Source organism: Cnephaeus nilssonii (assembly GCF_951640355.1).
Source record: "Cnephaeus nilssonii genome assembly, chromosome: 11".
Lineage (NCBI taxonomy): Eukaryota > Metazoa > Chordata > Mammalia > Chiroptera > Vespertilionidae > Cnephaeus > Cnephaeus nilssonii.
In genome coordinates this window covers 69,105,261-69,127,819 of record NC_137082.1, presented here as the reverse complement: position 1 = coordinate 69,127,819, position 22,559 = coordinate 69,105,261, and the positions used below count along the sequence as shown (strand labels likewise).

General features: G+C 44.3%; 1 protein-coding gene and 1 pseudogene across 2 annotated transcripts; both read left to right on the top strand.

The window, feature by feature from the left end:
• The first annotated feature begins 14 nt into the window (after positions 1–14).
• LOC307106760 (p53 and DNA damage-regulated protein 1-like) lies at positions 15–2,364 on the top strand (annotated as a pseudogene). Its single transcript has 2 exons — positions 15–29; positions 1,793–2,364. The product of its transcript is annotated as a p53 and DNA damage-regulated protein 1-like (transcript).
• Positions 2,365–11,465: 9,101 nt separating this feature from the next.
• Positions 11,466–13,485, top strand: PI3 (peptidase inhibitor 3). Its single transcript, XM_079784647.1, has 3 exons — positions 11,466–11,550; positions 12,882–13,150; positions 13,366–13,485. Exons 1-2 carry the CDS (start codon positions 11,472–11,474, stop codon positions 13,136–13,138), a joined length of 336 nt encoding a protein of 111 aa, XP_079640773.1. The 5' UTR covers positions 11,466–11,471; the 3' UTR covers positions 13,139–13,150; positions 13,366–13,485.
• The last annotated feature ends 9,074 nt before the right edge of the window (positions 13,486–22,559 follow it).

The window sequence follows — 22,559 nt, the reverse complement described above, 5'->3', positions numbered from 1 at the left end:
AGCCAAGGGGGTGGATGGAGTGGCTGCTGGTAACTGCCTCATCCTGGCCCCACCCCCTGCCTGAGAGCCTCAATGCAAGGGTGCTTTTGCAAGAATGGATGATGGGTGGGGGCAGGACCTGGGTGTTGGGGCTAGGATCCAGGCCTGCCTGTATTGCTGGCTTGGGCTGTGATCTTGAGCAAGTCTTGCCCCTCGTTAGGCCTCATTGCTATCTCCTAAGCTCTCGGGAATCAGGGCCTATAGTCTACGATCTGATGCTGCTTTTTGAATTCTGGCATCCCCTTGGAGGCTTTATCTAGAACAGTGGTTTTCAACCTTTGTAATGCCACGACCCTTTAATACAGTTCCTCATGGTGTGGTGACCCCCAACCATAAAACTATTTTCATTGCTACTTCATACCTGTAATTTATTAAAGGGTCGTGGCATAAGAAAGGTTGAGAACCACTGATCTAGAAGGAGAATTTTATGAGGCTGTTTGGTCCCTGATTTTGAAATACACCTGTATATTAAAGAAATGCTTTTTCAATTCAGATTATTTTCCAGACATTTTCCTGGGTGATGAAGTGTCCCTCCAATATCTTCATTTCTAACAGCAGCATGGTATTTTGCAAGATTGATATGCCAAAACATATATAATCAGTTAGTTCCCTTTCGTGGAACATACAAGTTTCCTTTTTTTTTTTTTTCATTCTCATAAGTAAAGCTGTGACAACAATCTTTGTACATACATTTTGAGTTAGATTTCTGACTATTTTCGTGGGTAAGTTTGTCAAATTAGAAATGCAAGGTCAGTCAAACTTCCAGTTAAAAATAAATAGGACCTGGGTTTGTAAGGTACAACCTGATTCCTATAGTTAATAATAGTGTATTGAATATTTGCACGTTGCTATGAGAGTAGACCTTAAAAGATCTCATCACAGAAAAAAATTGTGATTATGTGTGGTGACGGAAGTTAGCTAGATTTATTGTGGAGAACATTTTGCAATATATACAAATACTGAATCATTATGTTGTATACCTGGAACTACTATAATCTTATATGTCAATTATACCTCAATAAGAAAAGAACCAAACCCCAGAAACAACCAGGCAAACAAACAAAAATGCAACGTCAAAGGGCGGGACAGTCTTTCAGGCTTTGAATATCCTGAAATTGCATTTCGGAAAACCCACACCTGAAGTAAATGAAAAAGTATGGTGATAACCAAAGGGAAAGGGGAGAGGGGAGGGAGGAGAGGGTAAAGAGGGGATAAGTGGTGATGGAAAGAGACTTGACTTGGAGTGGTGAATACAACACAATATACAGATGATGTTTTATAGAATTTTTAAAAAAATAAATATTTTTATTTCAGAGAGGAAGGGAGATAGAAATATCAATGATGAGAAGATCATTGATTGGCTGCCTCCTGCACACACACCCCAGGGGTCAGCCCAAAACCCGGGCATGTGCCCTGACTAGGAATCCAACCGTGACCTCCCGGCTCATAGGTCAACACTCATCAACTGAGCCACGCCAGGCGGGCGGATTATAGAATTGTACACCTGAAGAAAAATAAATAAATAAATTCGATTTTTAAAAAAGAGAGGAAGTGAAGTGGTGTGTGAAAGCCTCCACCAGCTCTGTAGGAGACGCTTCCTGTGTTTGTCTGCCCAGCATCCCTTCCTTTGGTGGAGTCATTAGGCCCCACCTCCTGTAATGTTGCTTGGCTGTCAATCACCAGACACTTCCCCTGTCACAGGGGTGGGTGTCCGACCCAGGCTGGAGCCACTGAACTCTTCCATAATCTCTAGCCTGTCCACTCCTCCATTAAAATCCTGAACAGAGAAGGCAGTGGTCTAGAGAATGATCTAAAATTCAGTTGCCGTTGCTTGCAACCAAAGATCCTTAACAGATCTGCTCACCAAACACAGGCTGTTACCAAAGAGGGAGGCAGCGGAGCTGGAGCGGAGTGGAGCGGGCAGGCACCACGCTGCCCCCGGGAGGAGCGGGTGCTGCGGTACCTGGTGGAAGTGGAGGAGCTCGCGGCGAAGGTGCTGGAGGACGAGGGGCAGGTAGACCACTGTGGACCTGGACACCGAAAGGAAACAGAACTGAGCGGGCCCTGCAGAAGGACCTCAGCCTCTCCGAAGATGTGATGTTTGCTTCGGGAACATGCTTATCAACATGCTTCACCCGCAGACAGGGGAATGATTGAGAAAGATCGGATCATCTGGATAAAGAAATAGAGAAACTCTGGAAACAACTTCACGTGAAGGTAAACCGCCTCTTTGAGTCCCTAGGCAAACCGGAGCTGAAGGGATTTAACCTGAACCCCCTCAACCAGATTGGGCTAGATGCTCTCAAGGTCATCTTGAAAGGATGAAATTCAATAAGCAAGAGAGGGGACCTAAGACCAGCATGCCCTCTGGAGTCAGGGGGACCCAGAACTCTCCGACCTCAAAACCTGCAAGGACAGGATCTACCCTGCGAGGGAACTGAAGGGACAGGCATCAGGGATCTGGCCTCGGCTCCTGCATGCAGCTTCTTTATCTCTAGCATTTGACTGCTCCATGCTGGCAGGAGGGAGGTGAACGGGGTCCTAATACATGGTGATGGGAGAAGATTTGACTTTGGGCGGTGGGCACACGGTGCAATACACAGATCTTGTAACATGGAAACCCACACCTGAAACCTGTATGATCACATTAACCAATAGTACCCCAATGAATTAAACAAACAAACAAACAAACAAATAGGTGGGCCCCGGGCAGGGAAGAAGGGAGAGGGGAAGAGTGGGAGTGTCATTCCAGCACTCCTCTCAGAAAGGGAGACAGACATCTTCAAGCAATGTGTGTAGCAGAGCTGGAATAAACCGGGAGGCTCACAGGTGGCTTCTGAATGAAGGACAGGATCTTGGTGCTTCGTGCTTCACCACAACTGCCGGTGGTCTTAATCCAGCATCTAGAAGGGTTCAGGAATCTGGAGAAGCGCTGTGTGTAAATTAAATAAGAGTCCAGAGACGAAACATAATTTTGGAAGGCATTGTGGGTGCCAGAGGAGCCTGGCTAAAGAAACCAAGTTCTCCTTGTCTCAGGACCCCTTGCTTTTTATTAACACAAATTGTCCTAAGGCAAAGTAGATATACACTTCGAAGGCCAGGGTTTGGTACACAGAATCCATTGTCAGATTGAGAACATTTCCTACAGCTGTTCAGGTGTTTGGCCAGCAGGAGACAATAACATGTAGATTAAGATGCTCTCATCTATCTGGCAGCAAGCAACCATTCATGCATCCCTTTCAGGTTTGGGGAAATGCCCTCAGCCATCTCCAGATGATTCAGCCCTGCTGACATGCTGGAGTTGGCTTCCGGCACACAACCATCTGTGGAGCAGGCAGACCATGTCTCCCCACTGGTTCCATTTGGCCCGTGTTGCCTGCTTGCTCCCAGATGAGCCACAGCGGGTGCTGCTCATCAGCCTCTGGCAGCGATTCTTCCTGGGGAAGGCCTTGCGGAGTCCTGCACCAGGGACGCGTGAGAGACTGCCTCCTACCATGCTTTGTGCACTCAGGAGGCCCCTCCACCACCTCTGGAAGCAGGGCCAGGGCAATTCGGTGTCTTTCCTGTTCATTGAGGGCTCAATAAATGTTGCCTTAAAACAAAGAAAGAAAATTTTTGCCAATGCAAAACAGTCTCATTTTAATTTGCCTTTCTTTGAATCTGGGTGAGGGAGAGCATTTCTTCATATACGGATACAGACCACTTGTACTTCTTCTTTTGCCTGGTTCTGTACTTTGCCCATTTTTATTGGGGAACCTTTATTTTTGTTATGGAATTTTAAGAGCTGTTTATACATTAAGGATACTACTGACTTGTCATGCACAAGGAGCAGTATGGGAAGGTGGTTAGCAGATGTAAGCTGAAGTCAGGCAGACCTGGCTTTGAATACAAGGGCCCCCAGTTCGAGCTCTGTGATTTTGAACAAGTTACTTAACTTTTCTAAACATGTTTGCTCTTCTATAAAATAAAAATAATAAGATAGAGATGATATTTATTTTATAGGATGGTTTTGAGAATTGAATGAGATGAGCTTGATAAATGTTTAATTCTATCCTCTTCTTTTCCTTTGTACCAATGTTTTCAGTTTTGGGGTAGTTAGCTCAGTCTTTTCATTTGTATTTTCTCCCCTTGTTTTTATGCTGTAAAGTCATTTTTACTCCAATGCCAGATGATTATTCACTATACTTATAATTCTTTTGTGATTTTTAAAAATATATATTTTATTGATTTTTTACAGAGAGGAAGGGAGAAGGAGAGAGAATTTGAAACATCGATGAGAGAGAAACATCAATCAGCTGCAACCAAGGTACATGCCCTTGACCGGAATCGAACCTGGGACCCCTGAGTCCGCAGGCCGATGCTCTATCCACTGACCAAACCAGTCAGGGCTCTTTTGTGATTTTTAATTGATTTTTTTTTCTTTTAGAGAGAGAGAAACATGGATGTGAGAGTGAAACATCAATTGGCTGCCTCCTGCACACCGCCTACCAGGGATCGAGTTCATAACCTGGACCTGTGCCCTGAACTGGGAATTGAACCGGTAACCTTTCAGTGCACCCGACAATGCCCAGACAACTGAGCCACACCAGCTGGGCTCTCTTGTGATTTTGAAAAACTTGTTAATTCTTTAACCCAGCCCAAATTTATTTGGGCATGGGGTGTGAGATAGGGAAATGCCTTTTTTCTAAGTTATTAAGCAATTGTCCTAGTATCATTTGGTAAATAATTCAAACTTTTGCCATTGGTTGGGAATCACAGCTTTATCAAAAGCCAAAGTCTTCTATGTAATGGACTGATTCTGGGTTTTCTGTTCTCTTTTTGACTATTTATTCTCCTGCCTGTACTGCTTGTAATTGTTGCAGCTTCACAATACATTTTAGTGACTGACCGTGTCCTGTTACCCTTCATTAATCTGCATTTTCAATCATCCATGTCACAAGTATTTCATTCTCCCATATTAACCTTAAAATCATTTCTTAAGTTCCAAAAATAAATCTTGTTTTTTGTAAAAAAAAAAAAAAATGATCATAACATTTTTTTAAAATACACAGAAGAACAGTAAATACTTTTAGGAAGCCCCATATACCCTTCACCCAGATTCAACAATTAACATTTTCCCTAGCTTAATTAAGATATAATTGACATATAACATTGCGTAAGTGTAAGGTGTGCAGTGTCATGCTTTGATACACGTATGTATTATGAAATACTTACCACAGTAAGTTAGGTAACACTTGCCTCATCTCACACAATTACCATTTTGTTGTTGTTGTCATGGTGAGAGCATTAAAGATGTACTCGGAGCAGCCTTCAAGTAGACAATCCAGTACTGATGGTTGTAGTCACCATGCTCGACATTAGATCCTTGGAACTTATTCATCTTATAACTGAGAGTCTCAAAAATTAACATTTTACACTTCCTTCATGTATATTCCTACCCCTTTTGGGCTGAAATACTTTCAAATAAATCCAATGTGTCTTACATTTTACCCTTAAATACTTCAATATGAACATCAAAGAAATAAGGACATTTTCTCACATAATCAGCATGTTTTCATCATACCTACAAAATTAGCAGTGATGTCTATCACATCACATTCTCCTGGTATTCTGTTTTCCTGATTGTCTCCAAAACGACATTGTTCAGTTGGTGTGTTTGAGTCAGAATCTAAACAAGGTGCACACATTGCATTGGTTGTAATGTCTTGTATATTTCTTTAATCTAAAACATTCCCTCCAACTCCAACTTCTCTTCCTTCCCTTCCTCCTTCTCCTTCTTCATGCTATTTACTTGTTGAAGAAAAAAGATGAATTGTTCCCCACAATGTTCCACATTACTTCCCTGTGATATCTTTCAACTTCCTTCTCTATTAGCTCTAGAGGCTCAGTGAGGTTCAAGTTCAACTACCTTGGCATAAACATGTTACAGGTGTGCCTTCTTCTTGCGTCACCTCAGGGGAAACATGGGTTTTGCCCACTCACTTCTAGTGTGGTGAAGATAGATGAATGCATGTGAGAGTGAAACATCAATTGGCTGCCTCCTGCACACCACCTACCAGGGATCGAGTTTATAACCTGGACATGTGCATTAATATGCCTCCTCTTGCCCCCATTGTAAAGTTATGCTTTCCTACTTATAAAAAGCAAATAAACTGTGGGGTGATGAACTGGCCCCCTGTAAATAGCCAGTCCCAGTCAAACTTTCACCTAATGATTTTTATTATTTTTTTATTGTTGACAGTATTACAGATGTCTCCCATTTTCTCCCTTTTTGCCCCCCTCCACCAAACCCCACCACACCCTAGGCCTTCCTCATACTATCGTCTGTATCCATGAGTTATGCATATATGCATATATGTTCTTTGGTTAATCTCTACTCCCACCCTCCCTAATGATTTGGAAGACATGGATGATCATTGCCTGAATCAGTGATTTCATTAGTGGACACAAAACCCACCAGGTGTTTGTTTTGATTCTATTTAAGATGTAAATTATGTTGGCCAAGATGGACGTCTTTACCTTGTGGAAGTTTCCTATTTCAAGAACCTTTAAAACCTTTTTTAATTATTCTATGTAATAAAAGCCTAAGTGTCTGGTCGTCCAGTCGTCCATTCAACCAATCAAAGCACAATATGCTAATGATATGCTAAGGTAGCTCAACTGCTTGCTATAATGTGCACTGACCACCAGGGGGCAGATGCTCCAACCAATAGGTTAGCTTGCTGCTGGGGTCCTGCTGGGACTGAATGAGATGGGCTGGACATGTCCTGGAGCCCTCCCGCAGTCCCTCCCCAGCTCCACCGGTGGAATCCCTCGGCCTGGCCAGTGCCCTCTCACAATCTGGGACCCCTCAGGGGATGTCGGAGAGTCAGTTTCGGCCCAATTCCGCAGGCCAGGCCAGGGCCCCTACTGGTGCACGAGTTTTTGCACCGGGCCTCTAGTGTAAGATAAAACTTGAAGCTATTACATATAAAACAGTCAGAGAGCTGACTCTCTTATCCACCTGCTCACCCTCTTGTCCAATTTGATCAAAGTTTTATTATCTCTACATTTTCACAGCAGATCATATTTACATACTATTTATTCCACTTTTGCTTTGGAGTTAGTTCTGAGATCAAAATGTTCAGTGCTCAATGATAGTCATTTTGCTAATTTCCACCAACGTTTCTGTCTTTCATTCTTTCCTTTTCATGCATGACAATGCATACCAAGCATGTAATAAGTTCTTGAATTCTATCATCTAGTAATTTTGATTAAGAGATACTAAAAGCAGCCCAAACAATTATATTCATTGTTCTAACCCTTAGCCAGAAAGGACTATTTTAAGTCTGGCTACTGTTCTACACAGGTTACAAATAACTATTTACTACTATTTTTGTTGGTAGTGGTTCCCTGACTGGGTATCAAACCCAAAACCTTTCAGTGTATAGGCCGACATTTATACCAACTGAGCCACACCAGTCAGGGCTATTTACTACTTTTTCATGGACAAAGCCCCTGACCTTCAAGAAAGCTTTAGGGAGGAAACTTTTTATCTCTTTCTTTAAAATTGGGGTTTTTATTATATCTAAGAGGGGAAAAGTAGTAATATATATTATTATTGATATATGTTTATATATATTATTAATATACTATATAATAAAGAGCTAATATGCAAATGGACATCATGCCATCACACCATCATGCCATAATGGCTCAGACACTCAACAATGGGGAGAGAGGAATGGGGACCAGCCAGGCACAAATGAGCTCACAAGAGAGGAATGGGGACCAGCTAGGCACAAATGAGCTCACAAGAGAGGAATGGGGACCAGCTAGGCACAAATGAGCTCACAAGAGAGGAATGGGGACCAGCCAGGCTGCAGCCTGGGAGAGGGACAAGCCGCACGCCCTGTGGTCCTAGGCGCCAACAACTGCTTCTGCGCCTGCGGCCCAGCCCAGGAGAAGGACAAGCTGCACACCCCGTGGTCCCGGGCGCCAGTGGCTGGGGCTGTGGCTAAGGAAAGGGACAAGCCACCTGCCCCGTGGTCCCAGGCACCTGCGGCGGCGGCCCAGGTGAAGCCGCCCGCCCAAAGTCCCCTGCGGCTGCAGCTGGCCCAGGCAAAGCTGGCTCAGGTCTTGGGTGCCTGCGGCCGGCTGGAGGAAGAAATCCTGGGTCCTGGGTGTGGGGTGAGGCAGAGGCGGTTAGGGGCAATCAGGCCAGAAGGAGAGCAGTTACGGGTAATCAGGCCAGTAGGGGAGCAATTAGGGGTGATCAGGCAGGCAGGCAGAGGTGGTTAGGGGTGATCAGGCAGGCAGAGGTGGTTAGGGGCAATCAGGAAGGCAGGCAGAGGGGTTAGGGGCGATCAGGCAGGCAGGCAAGCAAGCAGTTAGGAGCCAGTGGTCCCGGATTGCGAGAGGCAGTTGGACATCCCCCGAGGGGTCCTGGATTGAGAGGGTGCAGGCCAGGCTGAGGGCCCCACCCGCCGTGAACGAATTTCATGCACCGGGTCTCTAATATACATATATTACTTGAGTTAAAAGGCATAAGAAAACAATGTATACCCATTAAATTTCTAAGAAACGTGAGGTAAAAAGATGAAATCTTTTGCCCTAGCTGGTTTGGTTCAGTGGATAGAGTATTGGCCTGCAGACTGAAGGATCCCGGGTTCGATCCCAGTCAAGGGCACAATAATTCTCTCTCATCATTGATGTTCCTATCTCTCTATCCCTTCCTCTCTGAAATCAATAAAAATATATATTTTTAAAAATATAAAAATCTTTTTATAAGCTCTAAGTTTGTACAACAAATCTAGATTTGCTATTCTCCAAAAGTAAAAGACCTGCTATATAATAGACAGAAATAACTCAATGCCTTTTCAGAGGAATATAACTCAAGTTTTGCAAAAGTTTCCTATTTCATGGAGACATCTAAAATGCCAATCTGTGGAACAGGTGCTTCTTTCTTCGTCCCCTGTCCATTTACGCAGTAGTTTTCATGGATTCCTGCTCAGATGTCACAGGCAAAGGCCAAGAGGTTAGCCAGGACCTCAGCCTTGCTTTGTGGGAAGTAGGTCTGAAGGATGGTCACCTTCTCCTGGGTGTCCTTCACTTCAGTGCTGCAATTCTGGGGATCCCAGTGCCTCAGCTTCCTTGGCCTTGAACTCCATCTCCCTCTGCAGGCCATACTGTGCAATTTCAGCCTGAGCCTCTGACCTGCTTCAGCCTCAGTTCATTTCACTTGCTGACCTCCTACACCTTTTCCGCAAACGTTTCTTATTGAATCAACCCTGCCCATTACCAGCATACTGTGGATATTCCTTCATACCTCTCCTCTTTTTCATCCATAAATATGGGCATATATGGGGGTTTTATGTGTTTCTCCTGAAATACCAAAACACAGATACCACTCTCCAACGTGCCTTTTTTCTACTGGTTAGATTTTATGGACATTTCCAGAAGCCAATAAACAGAGATCTAGTGATAGTTGTTCTTTTTCTAAGATATTTATAAATATAGTAGGATACATCGGAGCTTATGAGTTTTTTGGTGAAGCAATATTTATGTTCTTTGCCTTCTCCCTCCTATCCCACCTCTTTTTCCTCCTATCAACCACTCAGGAACCTATGTTGATATTACGATGTGCAGTCTTCTTAATATAACCATAGCTATTTATGTAATGTAGCCGTATTAAAAACATACTCTCACTATGTGCAAGCATCTGATTTTAGGCCCTCTATCCTATTTCATTTGCATATTTACCTATCATTGTTCTAATACCACTTTATTGTAATTACTACAGCTTTAAAAGAAACCTTGAGATCTGCTATATTAAAGTTTTATGAAATTGTTCTTATTCAAGAGTATCTTGGCTACTTTGCCTTTTGCATGTTTTATGTATATTTTAGAATCATACTGCCAAGTTTTGGCTAACTTTTACAAAAACCTTTCTGGGGGATTAATTGGGATTGCATTGAATCTAAAAATCAATTTGAAGGGAACTGGCATCTTTATCATATTAAATCTTCCAATCCATGAGCATGGTATACCTTTCTAATTGGGAGTGTTAAAAAAAATGTCTCTTACTAAAGTTTTATAATTTTCTCTGTAGCTGTCTTGCACAGAACGTATTAAATTTATTTATAAGCTCCTTGTGTTTTTATATGATTGTAAAAATCATTAAAATTTCATTTACTGGTTTACTACCCAATAATTAATCTGTTTTCTTCTCTGTCTCAATTGAACTCAACTCAGTCATATCTACATTTCAGGTTCTGTCCCTGGTAACACCCAACTTCTGGGTATTAGTTTCTATTACTCTCAACTTTGGTAGCTATGACAAAATACCAACTTGGACTAGCTTAGGCAGAAAGCTAGTTTATTGGGTCATAACCCAACTGTGGGAAGAGTGTGGGATGAACTGCTCTTAAGAAAAAGGGGAATGAAGGTTGGGCTGGTGCCTTCTGAATCCTCTCTCGCCACTTTCTTTCTGTTAGTGTATTAATTAGGTTCATTTTCCTCCCACAGCTGAACTCCTCCCAGGCTGGAACCATTTCCTGAAGTTCCCGGGCTCATATCTAGCATGTTAACTGAAAGAAGGGGCTTCCCTCCTCCCCTTAATGTCCATTCCAGTAATAAACTTCAATATACCTAAACTTCAATAGAGCCACACAAACACACATCCTTACTTTCATGATTAGCAGTTCTCATTAGACTCTTAAATACGGTGCTCTTCTAAGAATAGATGATTTCTACTTTCTACCTGTTACTTTTCTGGGTGTTTTCTTCTTATTGTGATTTCTAGGCATCATCTCCTTCCAGATCTCGACTTCCACCTTTCTTATTACTTTTTTTTTGGTGCATTTCAGAGACCACCCCTGAAATGGCAAAGTGCAATGATTAGCCATTAGACTTTTAAGGCAAATTTGCCTTTTGAGGGTTCTTTGTGGTTTTTTTTTCAGGGCCTGGGGAAAATGAAAGAGAAGCCCAACTTGATGCCGGGAGGGTTAAACTGTTTGGGTGGGGCTGGCAGGATCTGGGAGTAATGGGAGAAGGCCTCGGTTCTGAAATCTGAACACAGGACCACTGACTTGCTGAATACCCTTGGGTGATTTCTGTCTTTTCTCTGGGCTTCTCAGATCCTTTCTGAACATAAAGAATTTGGTGGTGACGGTGTCTCAGGGCCGCCTCCCTGCTCCCCATGAGAAAGTAGGAGAGCTCTTGGCACGATCGGAGGTGACGTCACACAGCGGCTGCCATTCCCCTCTGTGAATAGTCTTCGGGAAAAGCCCCAAGGTCCCTCCCAGGCCGGGGGTGGATAGTTCCTGGTAGAAACACAGAAATGTAGGCCCTGTCCCTTGTAATGCCACAGGCCCGCCCTTGGCACCAGGCCAAGTTGTGGCTACATAAATTAGGCTTGGCCTCAGCCCTTCGCCACACACCCTCCTGACAACATGAGACCCAGCAGCTTCTTGGTTCTGGCGGTTCTCCTTGTCCTCGGCATGCTGGTGGGACAGGCGGCGGTCAGTGGAGGTGAGTGGACAAGTGGCCCGGCTGGGGCTGGGTTGGGTTGAGGAGAGGCTGTCAGGGGCAACCTGGGTGCTGACAGGAAGCACTTCTGGAGCAACAGGCAGGGCTCAGGCCCTCACTTCAGCCGCTGGTCCCTTCCATTGTATCCAGATAAATTAGGAAGTTGTCCAGCTTTTCACCCCAGGACTGAGATAGGAAGACTGTGGAAGAAGTGCTGTTCTGTGGCCTTGGCCTCAGACAATGGGGCTTCCGCAGAATGAAGTGAGGAGTCCCAGGAATCTGGGCCCTGGGTGTAGGGTCTGTCCCCTGTCTGCCTGCCCTGTGAAAGCACCTGAGGCTAATCAGTCCTCTAAGAGGAGGTTAGGAACCTGCAGGGCCTCAGAAAGCTTGTAATTGGAAGAAGACCACCATTTTACTAAGGAGGACATTGCTCTGGATTAGGCGTGGTTTAAGGAACTGTTGTGGCTGAATTGATCTTCTATCCAGAACACTAAAAATTTCTCCATATCAATAATAAGGGTCTTTTGCTTTCTTATCCTTTGTGCATTCATTTTTCCTTCAAGAACTTTTCCTTTGCGTTTACAACTTAGCTAACTATTTGGCACAAGAGGCCTAGCTTTTGGCCTATCTTGGCTTTCAACATGCCTTCCTGACTAAACTTTGTCATTTCTAGCTTTTGATTTAAAGTGAGAAACTTTTGCCCTAGCCGGTTTGGCTCAGTGGATAGAGCATTGGACTGGGGACTGGAAGGTCCCGGGGCTCCATTCCAGTCAAAGGGACGTGCTCGGGTTGTGGGCTCAATCCCCAGTAGGGGGCGTGCAGGAGGCAGCCAATCAATGATACTCTCTCATCATTGATGTTTCTATCTCTCTCTCCCTCTCCCTTCCTCTCTGAAATCAATAAACATATATTTAAAACATAAAATAAATAAAATAAAGAGGACATTGCGACCTAGAGAGAGTGCGGAATTGTCCAGGCAATCTCCAGAGCCAGGAGGAGCGCAGGTCTCCTGGCGTGTGTCTTAGAGCTCCTCTCCCCTCGGAAGTGACAATATGTCCTTCTCACTTCTTGGAGTCACTCCAGTCTGGCATTTCCTCCTGAGCAGCGGACTTGGAATGGAGGGATGGCAAACCGTGGTCCTGTAGACCCTTCCCCAAAGCTCAGGGAATAGGCTTCCAAGAGCACAAACCCGAGTTCGCCTTGGTGATCCTCCTCCACCTCGGGTCATAATTTGGGGGACACTGGAGTGAGCAGTGACTGGACCAAGAAGAAAGACAAGATGGTTGAAAGAGGGGCATGGGGTCTAACTGTGGGTACATTTCTTCTTCCAACAGTTCCTTACAGAGGTCAACAAGCTGAACATGTTATGGCCAAAGGACAAGGTCCACGCCCAGCCAAAGGGCCTGGTCCAGTCCAACTTCCATCAAAAGTTCCCTCCAAGCCTGGCTCCTGCCCCAGGATCCTGATGATGTGTGCCATGATGAACCCCCCTAACGCCTGCATGAGGGACTCTGAGTGCATGGGGAACAAGAAGTGCTGTATGGGCACTTGTGGAAGAGTCTGTATGAAGCCCAAGTGGAGTAAGAACTGAATGGAGGAAGAGGTAACTCCTGAGGGCACAGAGAAAGCTGAGTGGTGGGAAATGATCCTTGGTTCTTGAGAGGGAGGATCCTGGAAGGTGACGGGGAAACTGAGGGGTCTCGAAGGCTGTAACTGGGCTTCTTAGGGGAGTGGCATGTGGACTTGACCCTATCTCTCACTGCCTCTGAGTGCTTTGACCTGCTGACTCACAGCTCTGGTTCTCCTCTCTCCTTCCAGGTGGAGCCTGTTCTTGCTGCACTGGTGAAGACCCAGGACTGCAGTCCCTGGTCCCTACAGCATTTGAATGCCTTTCCCACATGGCTCATTCTTCCTCTCATCGAGGATGCCTAAACCTGGGCTGCTTCTCTCAGTGATTTCCTAATAAAAGACTGCTTTCTACTCCATTTGTTTGGCTCCTATGACTTCTATGCTCCTGGAAGCTCCTGGCGGTGGGTGTGGAGTTGGGACTCCCTCTCCCCAGTGAGGGTGGGGGTGAGAGGGCTCCATGGGAGCTGTGCCTGGTGTGAAGGTGAGCAAGGGGCAGGAGCAAGAGGCCCACTCCTAGGGATTAATATTAGAAATCCAATAAACAACCCAAGAACTATATTCTCCATATCACCTTTTGGATTAAGCAATATCCTCTCCCAACTTTAGATTTTAAGATGTGAATGAGGAGACAAGACACACCAAGTCCTTAATTCTTTAGTAGGAATGTTGAATAGTGTTCTCTTGGGGGCAGGGCAGATCCAAGTAGTGACGAGAATGGAGAGGATTCGTTGGGCAAACTTGAATGACCTCATAGCTCTGTTGTTGGTCTCACTGACCCACTGCCCTTGGACAAAGAAGCTCTCTGGAGGCCACAGCCACAGGAGGAGGAGGAGCATTTTGGGTGGAGTAGGAAAAGCACAGGCTTGGGAGTCAGTGGCCTGAGTTCTAGCCCCAGCTTTGCCACCTCTGAAAGACTCCCCAGTCACCATGGAAATGTCCCTAGGAAAGTACCTTCTCATAACAAGCTAGACAGCAAGACTTATCTTCTGTCAGTTACTCCATCAGCAGAAATTTATTTCACAAGGCCACTTTTGATGAACCTGAATTATCTTTCTGCCCCTATTTTAATCACAGGTTACATTTCAGCCTTTCACACTAGATGGTACTATGTCTTCCCTTTCTGTAGTTTGGCATTTTTATGGGGACACAAACCCATCCACAATACCTGGGCTCCTGGAAGCTCCCACAATCTTTTACTCTCGAGTTACAAGAGTAACCATTGCTGCCTCTGGCACTTCAATTGATGTCGCATCCTGTCCGGCCAGCATTGCCATAGCCTTGGACATCACTTCCATGCCTCTTCCTGGAAGTGAGATGCTGCAGCCATTGGATGCTGGGTTAAACCCCATCCTTCCTCTGTGTCTGCTTTTTACCATCACTAGTCCTCACATCCCCGACGGAGCCTATGCATGTGTTGTCTGAGCCAGTACATGTGCACATGGGGTGGCTGCAGAGGAGGCAGGGAGAGCAGGCATCTGGACCTCCCAGCTTCCATGGGGGACATGGGCTCAGCTTCCCACTCCTGAGACTGGCCTGGTGAATATGCTCTAATTGTGGGAACAGTGTTTATATACACAGCAGTCAAGAAACGAAGGTTGGCCCTGGCCGGTATGGCTCAGTTGGTGGGGTGTTGTCCCATGCGCTGAAAGGTCCTGGTTTGATTCCGTCAGGGCACATACCAACATACCAGGTTGTGGTGTGTTGATACCCAATCAGGGTGCATATGGGAAACAACAACCAATCAATGTTTCTCTCTCTCTCTCTCTCTCTCTCTCTCAATCAATTTTTAAAAATACATTTTTAAAAAATGAAATGAAAGTTGTCTAAACCGATCTCATGCCAACTGTGAGCACTGGGGCAGCTGCTATGCACCCTCCCTCCATTTCGTCTTCCAGCCCCAGCTTCTGGCCTCTAGTTTAACCTATGACAAAAAGGAAGGAAATCGGAGCTAGTAGGGCTTCCAAAGGCCTCGTGGCCGATATTCCCTAACCGCCCTAATGCCTCATAAAAGGCTTTTGCAGCTCTGCATGAAGTGGAGGGGAGAGAGCAAGAATGACGGGGAAGTGAAGGTCTGAGCGGCATGATATTAGTGAGAGGACCGCAGCTGCTGGCTGAAGTGCCCAGGATGAGCACCGCAGCCTTAAGTTCCCGGCTATTTGGGAGCAGCTCAGCAGCTACCAGGCTCCTCCCAGAGACACGGGGTTCTCCAGCAGAGGAGCTTCTGCTGAGCTGTGACCCTGATGCTATACCTGCAGGCTCTGTTCTGTGTGCACCCTGAGCGGTGAGCAGCCAGGGTCACTGCTAATGACTGGACAGTCTTTGGCCACTTCTGAGGCTCTCCTTGTCCAGATGAGGAGACTCTGTTCCAGCCAGCCATGTGTGTCTGCCCCCAGGAGTCCAGCGTGACAAGGGTCATGCTCAGACACCACTTGCTTCTCAGCCTGTCCCAGGGGCCTGAGCCACAATCTTCCACTGAATTTGGAATTGAAAGTACCTGCTGACATAATCCAGATCTTCATCTTGCAGATGGGGAAACCAATTTCTACGGGCGTCATCAACGTTCACACGAGGCGTCAAGGGCAGAGCTGAGGCCGGGAACTACCTGTCCTAATATGCTTGTTCTCTTTCTATAGGTTGTTGACTTAGTCAGGAGGACTAGTAGCCTTTAAAAAAAAAAAAAAAGGCTCGTTGATCTATTCATTTTACCTGAACCAGAAATCAAGTTCATAGCAAGAATAAGGCCAAGTGTTCTGCATCATTTTGGTGTCCTGTCAATAATCTTTCTGCTCCTCTCAATCTTGACAGCATTTCCCTTCTGGGGGAAGATCTGAAATATGACCAGAGTTGTGCTTTTGGTGGCTTGTAATTTGGAAACTGTGTTTAACAAGTTGTTTCATGTTCATTCTTCTACGAGAGTGATGGAAGAGAAGTGTCCAAAGGAGATCTGAGAATTTCAAACAAACAAAACAAAAATCTTGGTGTGTGTATTGGATGAAGTCCACAAATTGACGAACATGCATTAGCAGATGGAACATCAGTAGGTAACAACACAATGATTTATTTAACTAATGGCTTCAGTCTTTTAGTACACCAAGCACTTGGGACTGGTATTTACTGATCCAAGCAAAGTAATTAATCATGCTTGGATTTATTTTTTTTCCGTTTACAACATTAGCAATACATATGTTTTAAAATGTCTTTTCCATAAAGTAAACGGCCTTGATGTGAATAGCAGTTATCGGTTAATGTGAGCTCCTAGGTTGAGAAGGGGAGCTTCAGTCCAGATCCAGTGAACTTGATTTTGCTGATGACTGTTAGCCAGTTTACAACTTCCCCTTTTATGTACACACTGGATGTTTGTATATTAAATATTATGGGATGTACCTATAAAAATTTTATTGATGTTCATAGGCATTCTAGCCATCAGAGCTGGTGCAGGAGTGGTAGCTGCCACATTTTAACCACTGTTTCTCCCCTTCATGACATGAAGATTCATTTTTGTTGTTTGAACTAGAATCTTCCTGTGGCTGAGGTTTAAGGACAGAAAGCGATCATTCTAGACTCTGAGTGAGCTCACAACCCCCAAACCTCTCATGCTGTCTGTTTCCAAAATGGATTCAATTATTTTGTACATGTGTAGACTACTGGATTCCCATGAATAAGAAAGATTTTCAAAACCTCCTAGATATCTCATTGCCCCCTTTTCCTTTTATGTTTTTTTAATGTGACGTGCCAAACTGTTTTTAAAATTGACGAGAGAGAGAGAGAGAGAGAGAGAGAGAGAGAGAGAGAGAGAAGTATTGATTGGTTGTCTTCCATAACCACCCAACTGGGAATCAAACCCACAACCTGGCTATGTTTCCTGACTGGGAATCAAGCCCATGACCTTTTGGTATATGGGATGATGCTCCAACCAACTGAGCTGCACCATCCAGGGCTATATAGTCAGTTTCTTATTAGCTCCAATTGGTCTCACTGTCTGAATTAGCTGTGATGTCAAAAAATTGACCCACAAAGAGCAAGTTCTGAGTTGGGTGAGATAAATATATGCCCTGAGAATGGAGCTTTTTGTGAAGTTATCAGAGGGGTCAAATACTGACAGTTTTCTGGAGATGGAGCTTTGGAGTAGCATAAAAGCCATTCTCGCCTTCAGTGGTGGCTGGGCTGCTGGTTTTCATGGCTATCGTGCAAGTCTGCTGGCTTCCACACAGCTAGGAAGAAAAGGGATGGGAATGGGGCAAATCAAGCTTTCTCTTCTTCTGAGATTCGCCTGTTTTTCTTGGTGTGTATTTTTTCCACCTTTTATTATTATTATTATTAAATAAACACTCCATGGATTGTTACAAGCCTTTGGTTAAGTTCTTAACTTCTGAAAAGGTTGATTTTGACACTATTTGTTAGTGTTCTAATGGCTTTCTGAAAATGCTTACCTCTGTAGTAGGATGTTTTTTTAATAGAGGCCTGCTATCACTTTAAAGTGAATTTCTAATCTTGTATCATTATATTCTTCTATCATTAATAGACTAGTGGCCTGGTGCACGAATTCATGCACATTGAAAGGAAATTAATTAGAAGAAATATTTTACTATCGCTATTTGCCCTTTCTCTATAATAGAAGTGTCAACCAGATTCACGATCAACAATGACAGATCAAAACATATGCGTGCGATTGGCGCCAGTGAGAGTTTTATATGTATCGCGCATGCGCGTGTCAACTTTGCCTTTTATATACGTAGAATAAACTTTCTTAATTAGACCTGCTTTCTGATTTAGCTAAACTTTTTCCAGCCCATTGAAGCACCCCAACTTCTCTTTCAGGTAATTGTCAGCAACACAGCAGATTATTATTGTAGATCACGCAGGGAGAACAAAGGGTAAAATATTTAACTGCTGCAGTGTTTGACTATATTCTGTGCAGTGAGAAAACCTGAAGTCATTTTCAATGTCCACCATTTCTTACTTCTTTTCAGTCAGGTCAAGTTTCTAAGCTTTCTAAATCTCTGTTTTCCGGCTAATGAAAAGAAAATAGGATTCCACCACATCTCCTATTTACCTACTCCAGGACTTCTGTGAGGATCAAATGAGATGAGGCACAGGAAAACACTTCATAGACATTTGGTTACAGTGTAAAATGTTTCCACCTGGCTATAAAGCAAGTCATGTTCCTGGACTGAAGAAACTGCAAGGAGGCTAGTCGCTAGGGAGAGGAAGCCGGGCATTCTACGTGATGTCATTACCTGGTGCCCATAGCCACCGTTTCTGGCCTGGGCTGGGCTGTGGGCAGCATTTTGCGTCATGGGGTCTCAGCAGCATCAGCTGCTATTTGGTGAGCTGTCACTCCGGGGTGGTGGTGGGGCCTGTGTCCCACTGCCTAGTGTTGCTTTGTGGGCACCAGGTCCACAGCACCGTTTCTCTATAAATGGCCAGGGCACCTCACAGAAGTTCCTGTGTTTAGCGTCTGCCCTCTGGTGGTCAGTGCATGTCATAGCGACTGGTCGGAGAGACAGCATATTAGCCTTTTATATATATAGATTAACTGATTATTAATCGATTAAGTGATTTTTCACATATTTTACTACTGATATGGAAATGATCATATGATTTTTCCCTTTAGCTATTAATAGGGACTAGTCCCTTGACTTACTTTTGATTGTTAAACCAACTCTACATTGTTGAAATAACTCCCCACTTGTTAATGATGTATCACCATTTTCACATATGACAATATTCATTAGTTAATATTTTGTTTAGAATTTTTGCCTAATTTGTCTAGCAAGATTGGCATATAGTTTTCCTTGCATGCATTATCATTGTCATGTTTAGGTACTGAAGTTGCAATATCAAAGTTCTTTGAAAACAGAATGGTCACAAGTGGGTTGTGGGACTGCAAACAGACAACTTGAGAATAGAAGTGCAGATGCTGCCTGGTTGGTGTGGCTCAATGGTCGAGCAACAACCTATGAACCAGGAGGTCACTGTTTGATTCCAGGTAGAAAATGAAGTGCAGACGCTGTAAGTTATTGGACTGTTAAAAAAATTAGAAAGGGTTGGGTGTTTTTTTCTAAATTTGAATGGAAACGCACAGAGGACAGGCCAAACTAGAGCTAGAAGAGAGCAATGTAGGTGCACAGTGAAAAAACAGCAGGAGGTAGCTACAAGATTACTGTAGAAAGAAGAGGAAGCTCACATCTGTCAAAATGGCTATCATCAAAAAAAAATAACAAACAACATGTGTTGGCAAAGATGTGGCAAAAAGGGAGCCCTTGTACACTGCTGGTGGGATTGTAAATTGGTGCGGCCACTGCGGAAAACAGTATAGAGGCTCCTCAAAAAATTAAAATTAGAATTACCAAATGACCCAGCAATTCTACTTCTGGGTATTTATCCAAAGAAAACAAAAACACTAATTCAAAAAGATATATGAACGCCTATGTTCATTGAAGCATTATTTATAATAGCCAAAATATGGGTGCAACCTAGGTGTCCATCAATAGATGAATGGATAAAGAAGATGTGAGATATATATGTATGTATATATTATTTAGCCATGAAAACGAATGAAATCTGTGAAATCTAAACTAAACAAAACAGAAACAGATTCATAGAGACAGAGAACAAAATAATGGTTACCAGAGGGTGAGGGAATGTGTGAAAAGGTGAAAGGGAATAAGAGGTACAAACTTCCAGTTACAAAATAAATAATTCACAACATAGGGAATATAGTCAATAATATTGCAATAATTTTGTACAGTGACAGGTGTATACTAAACTTATCATGGTGATCCCTTCATAAGGTATATAAAAGTCAAATGACTGTTGTACACCTAACACTAATGTAATATTGTATGTCAACTATACTTTAAATATATTTTATTGATTTTTTACAGAGAGGAAGAGAGAGGGATAGAGAGTTAGAAACACCGGATGAGAGAGAAACATCGATCAGCTGCCTCTTGCACACCCCCTATTGGGGATGTGCCCGCAACCAAGGTACATGCCCTTGACCGGAATCGAACCTGGGACCCTTGAGTCCGCAGGCCGATGCTCTATCCACTGAGCCAAGCCGGTTTCGGCCTCTTTCTTTATTTTAATTAAAGTATAGAGCCAGGACCGGTTTGGCTCAGTGGATAGAGCGTCGGCCTGCGGACTCAAGGGTCCCAGGTTCGATTCCGGTCAAGGGCAGGTACCTTGGTTGCAGGCACATCCCCAGTAGAGGTTGTGCAAGAGGCAGCTGATCGATGTTTCTCTCTCATCCGGTGTTTCTAACTCTCTATCCCTCTCTCTTCCTCTCTGTAAAAAATCAATAAAAGATATTTTAAAAAAATAAAAGAAAGAAAGAAAGAAAGAAAGAAAGAAAGAAAGAAAGAAAGAAAGAAGAAAGAAAGAAGAAAGAAAGAAAGAAAGAAAGAAAGAAAGAAAGAAAGAAAGAAAGAAAGAAAGAAAGAATAGTTAGTGGGTAGAGTTGCTGTTCCAGAGAGCCGTCTTTTTCGTCAGCATCTCTCTGCCTCCCACACCTGGTACCAATGGTCCTGTGTGCATCCATCAATATGGTTCTTGCCCTAACCGGTTTGGCTCAGTGGATGGAGTGTCGGCCTGTGGACTGAGGGGTTGCAGATTCGATTCCGGTCAGGGGCATGTACCTTGGTTGCGGGCACATCCTCAGTGGGGGTGTGCAGGAGGCAGCTGATCGATGTTTCTAACTCTCTATCCCTCTCCCTTCCTCTCTGTTAAAAAAAAAAAAAAATGGTTCTTACCATGACTTAAGATAGGTACGTCCTTTGCCAACAAGCAAGCAGAAGCAACACATACTTTTACAGGAGCGCAGAGAGAGCTAAAAGAGTTATTTGGCCTACGGTTCACATTCCAAAATGACCTCATTAGACTTTTAACCTTAAAAACAAAGGGGAGGGGGGAGATGAACCAAAGAATTTATATGCATATATGCATAACCCATGTACACAGATAATAGTGAAGTGAAGGCCTTGTGGGGGGCAAAGGGGGAGGGGATTAATGGGGGGGACATCTGTAATACGTTCAACAATAAAGGTAAATTTTTAAAAAATAAAGTAACAATTTCTTTAAAAATTAAAAACAAGCCCCGCCAGTGTGGATCAGTGGTTGAGCGTTGACCTATGAACTAGGAGGTCACGGTTTGATTCCTGGTCAGGGTACCTGCCTGGGTTGCGGGCTCGATTCCTAGTGTGGAGCGTGCAGGAGGCAGCTAATCAATGATTTTCTCTCATCTCTCTCTCTCTCTCTCTCTCTCTCTCTCTCTCTCTCTCTCTCTCTCTCTCTTCCTTTCTGAAATCAATAAAAAAATATTAAAAATAAAAAACAAAGAAACCCAAAACAAAAGAAGTCTATACAAAGTCATGGAGACCTAAAAATAGGAGTTAAGGCAGAAAATATTCATCACACAACTTAAACTTGTGTCTGTGCAGTCAGTTCACAATACATCCCCAGAACTGGTTAACTGCTCTCCAATTCTCCATAATCTGAAAATTATCCTAGTAATAGCTCATTCTCTTGCCTTGTCATGGTGCCTGTGAGTGTTTCAAGTGTTCATTTATTCAAAGTAAATTCTTCGAATGTACCTATTTCTTAAATCTGTTGGGAGATGTACATAGTGAGGAGTGAAGTATGTTCGACCTGAGGAATATCCTGGAAAGATAATTTCCTCCCATTGCCTCAAACTCCACTGCATAAAGCAAGGATTATGAAGGGCCGGGCCAGCCCTAACACTCCTTGACAAAGAGGACGCTCTTATGGGCTCTCAGACTTATGCCCCAGAACTTATTACAGCGCCTCTTCCTGGGGGGGCGTGAAAGGAACCGCTGATATGAAGAAAGGTCAAGTTAAGGCACTTCTGACCTTGGGTCATAGGCACTACAGCTCCCCCTGCCGGCGGGCCCCTGCCATAGGCGATATAAACGTTCAGCCACAAGGTTCACCGCACTCTTCTGCAAGATGAGGCCGAGCAGCCTCTCCGTGCTCACCGGGATTTTCCTCCTCCTCTGCCTCCCCACGGCGCAGCCTGAGTTGAGGGAGATGGGTGGGTGCAGGGTGAGGCGGTCCTGCGTGTGATCGGGGTGGGGAACGCGTCCTCAGAGGAGTGCATGGGACAAGCTGGGACCGATGCCCAGCAAGGACTCACAGGTGCCCCCAACTCACCCTGAGGCTTTGTTCCTCAGATGTGGCCAAACCTGGACACTGCCCAGAGTTCCCACTCCGCTGCCCTTTCACGATGTTACCGCTGTGCCGGCGCGATAAAGGCTGCAAGAAGGACAAGAAGTGTTGCTTCTACAACTGTAGACGTCAGTGTGTGGTGCCCTGGCCGAGTCTGGATTGAGGTAAGAAATCCCCCGGCTGCCATTCTTGCCTTT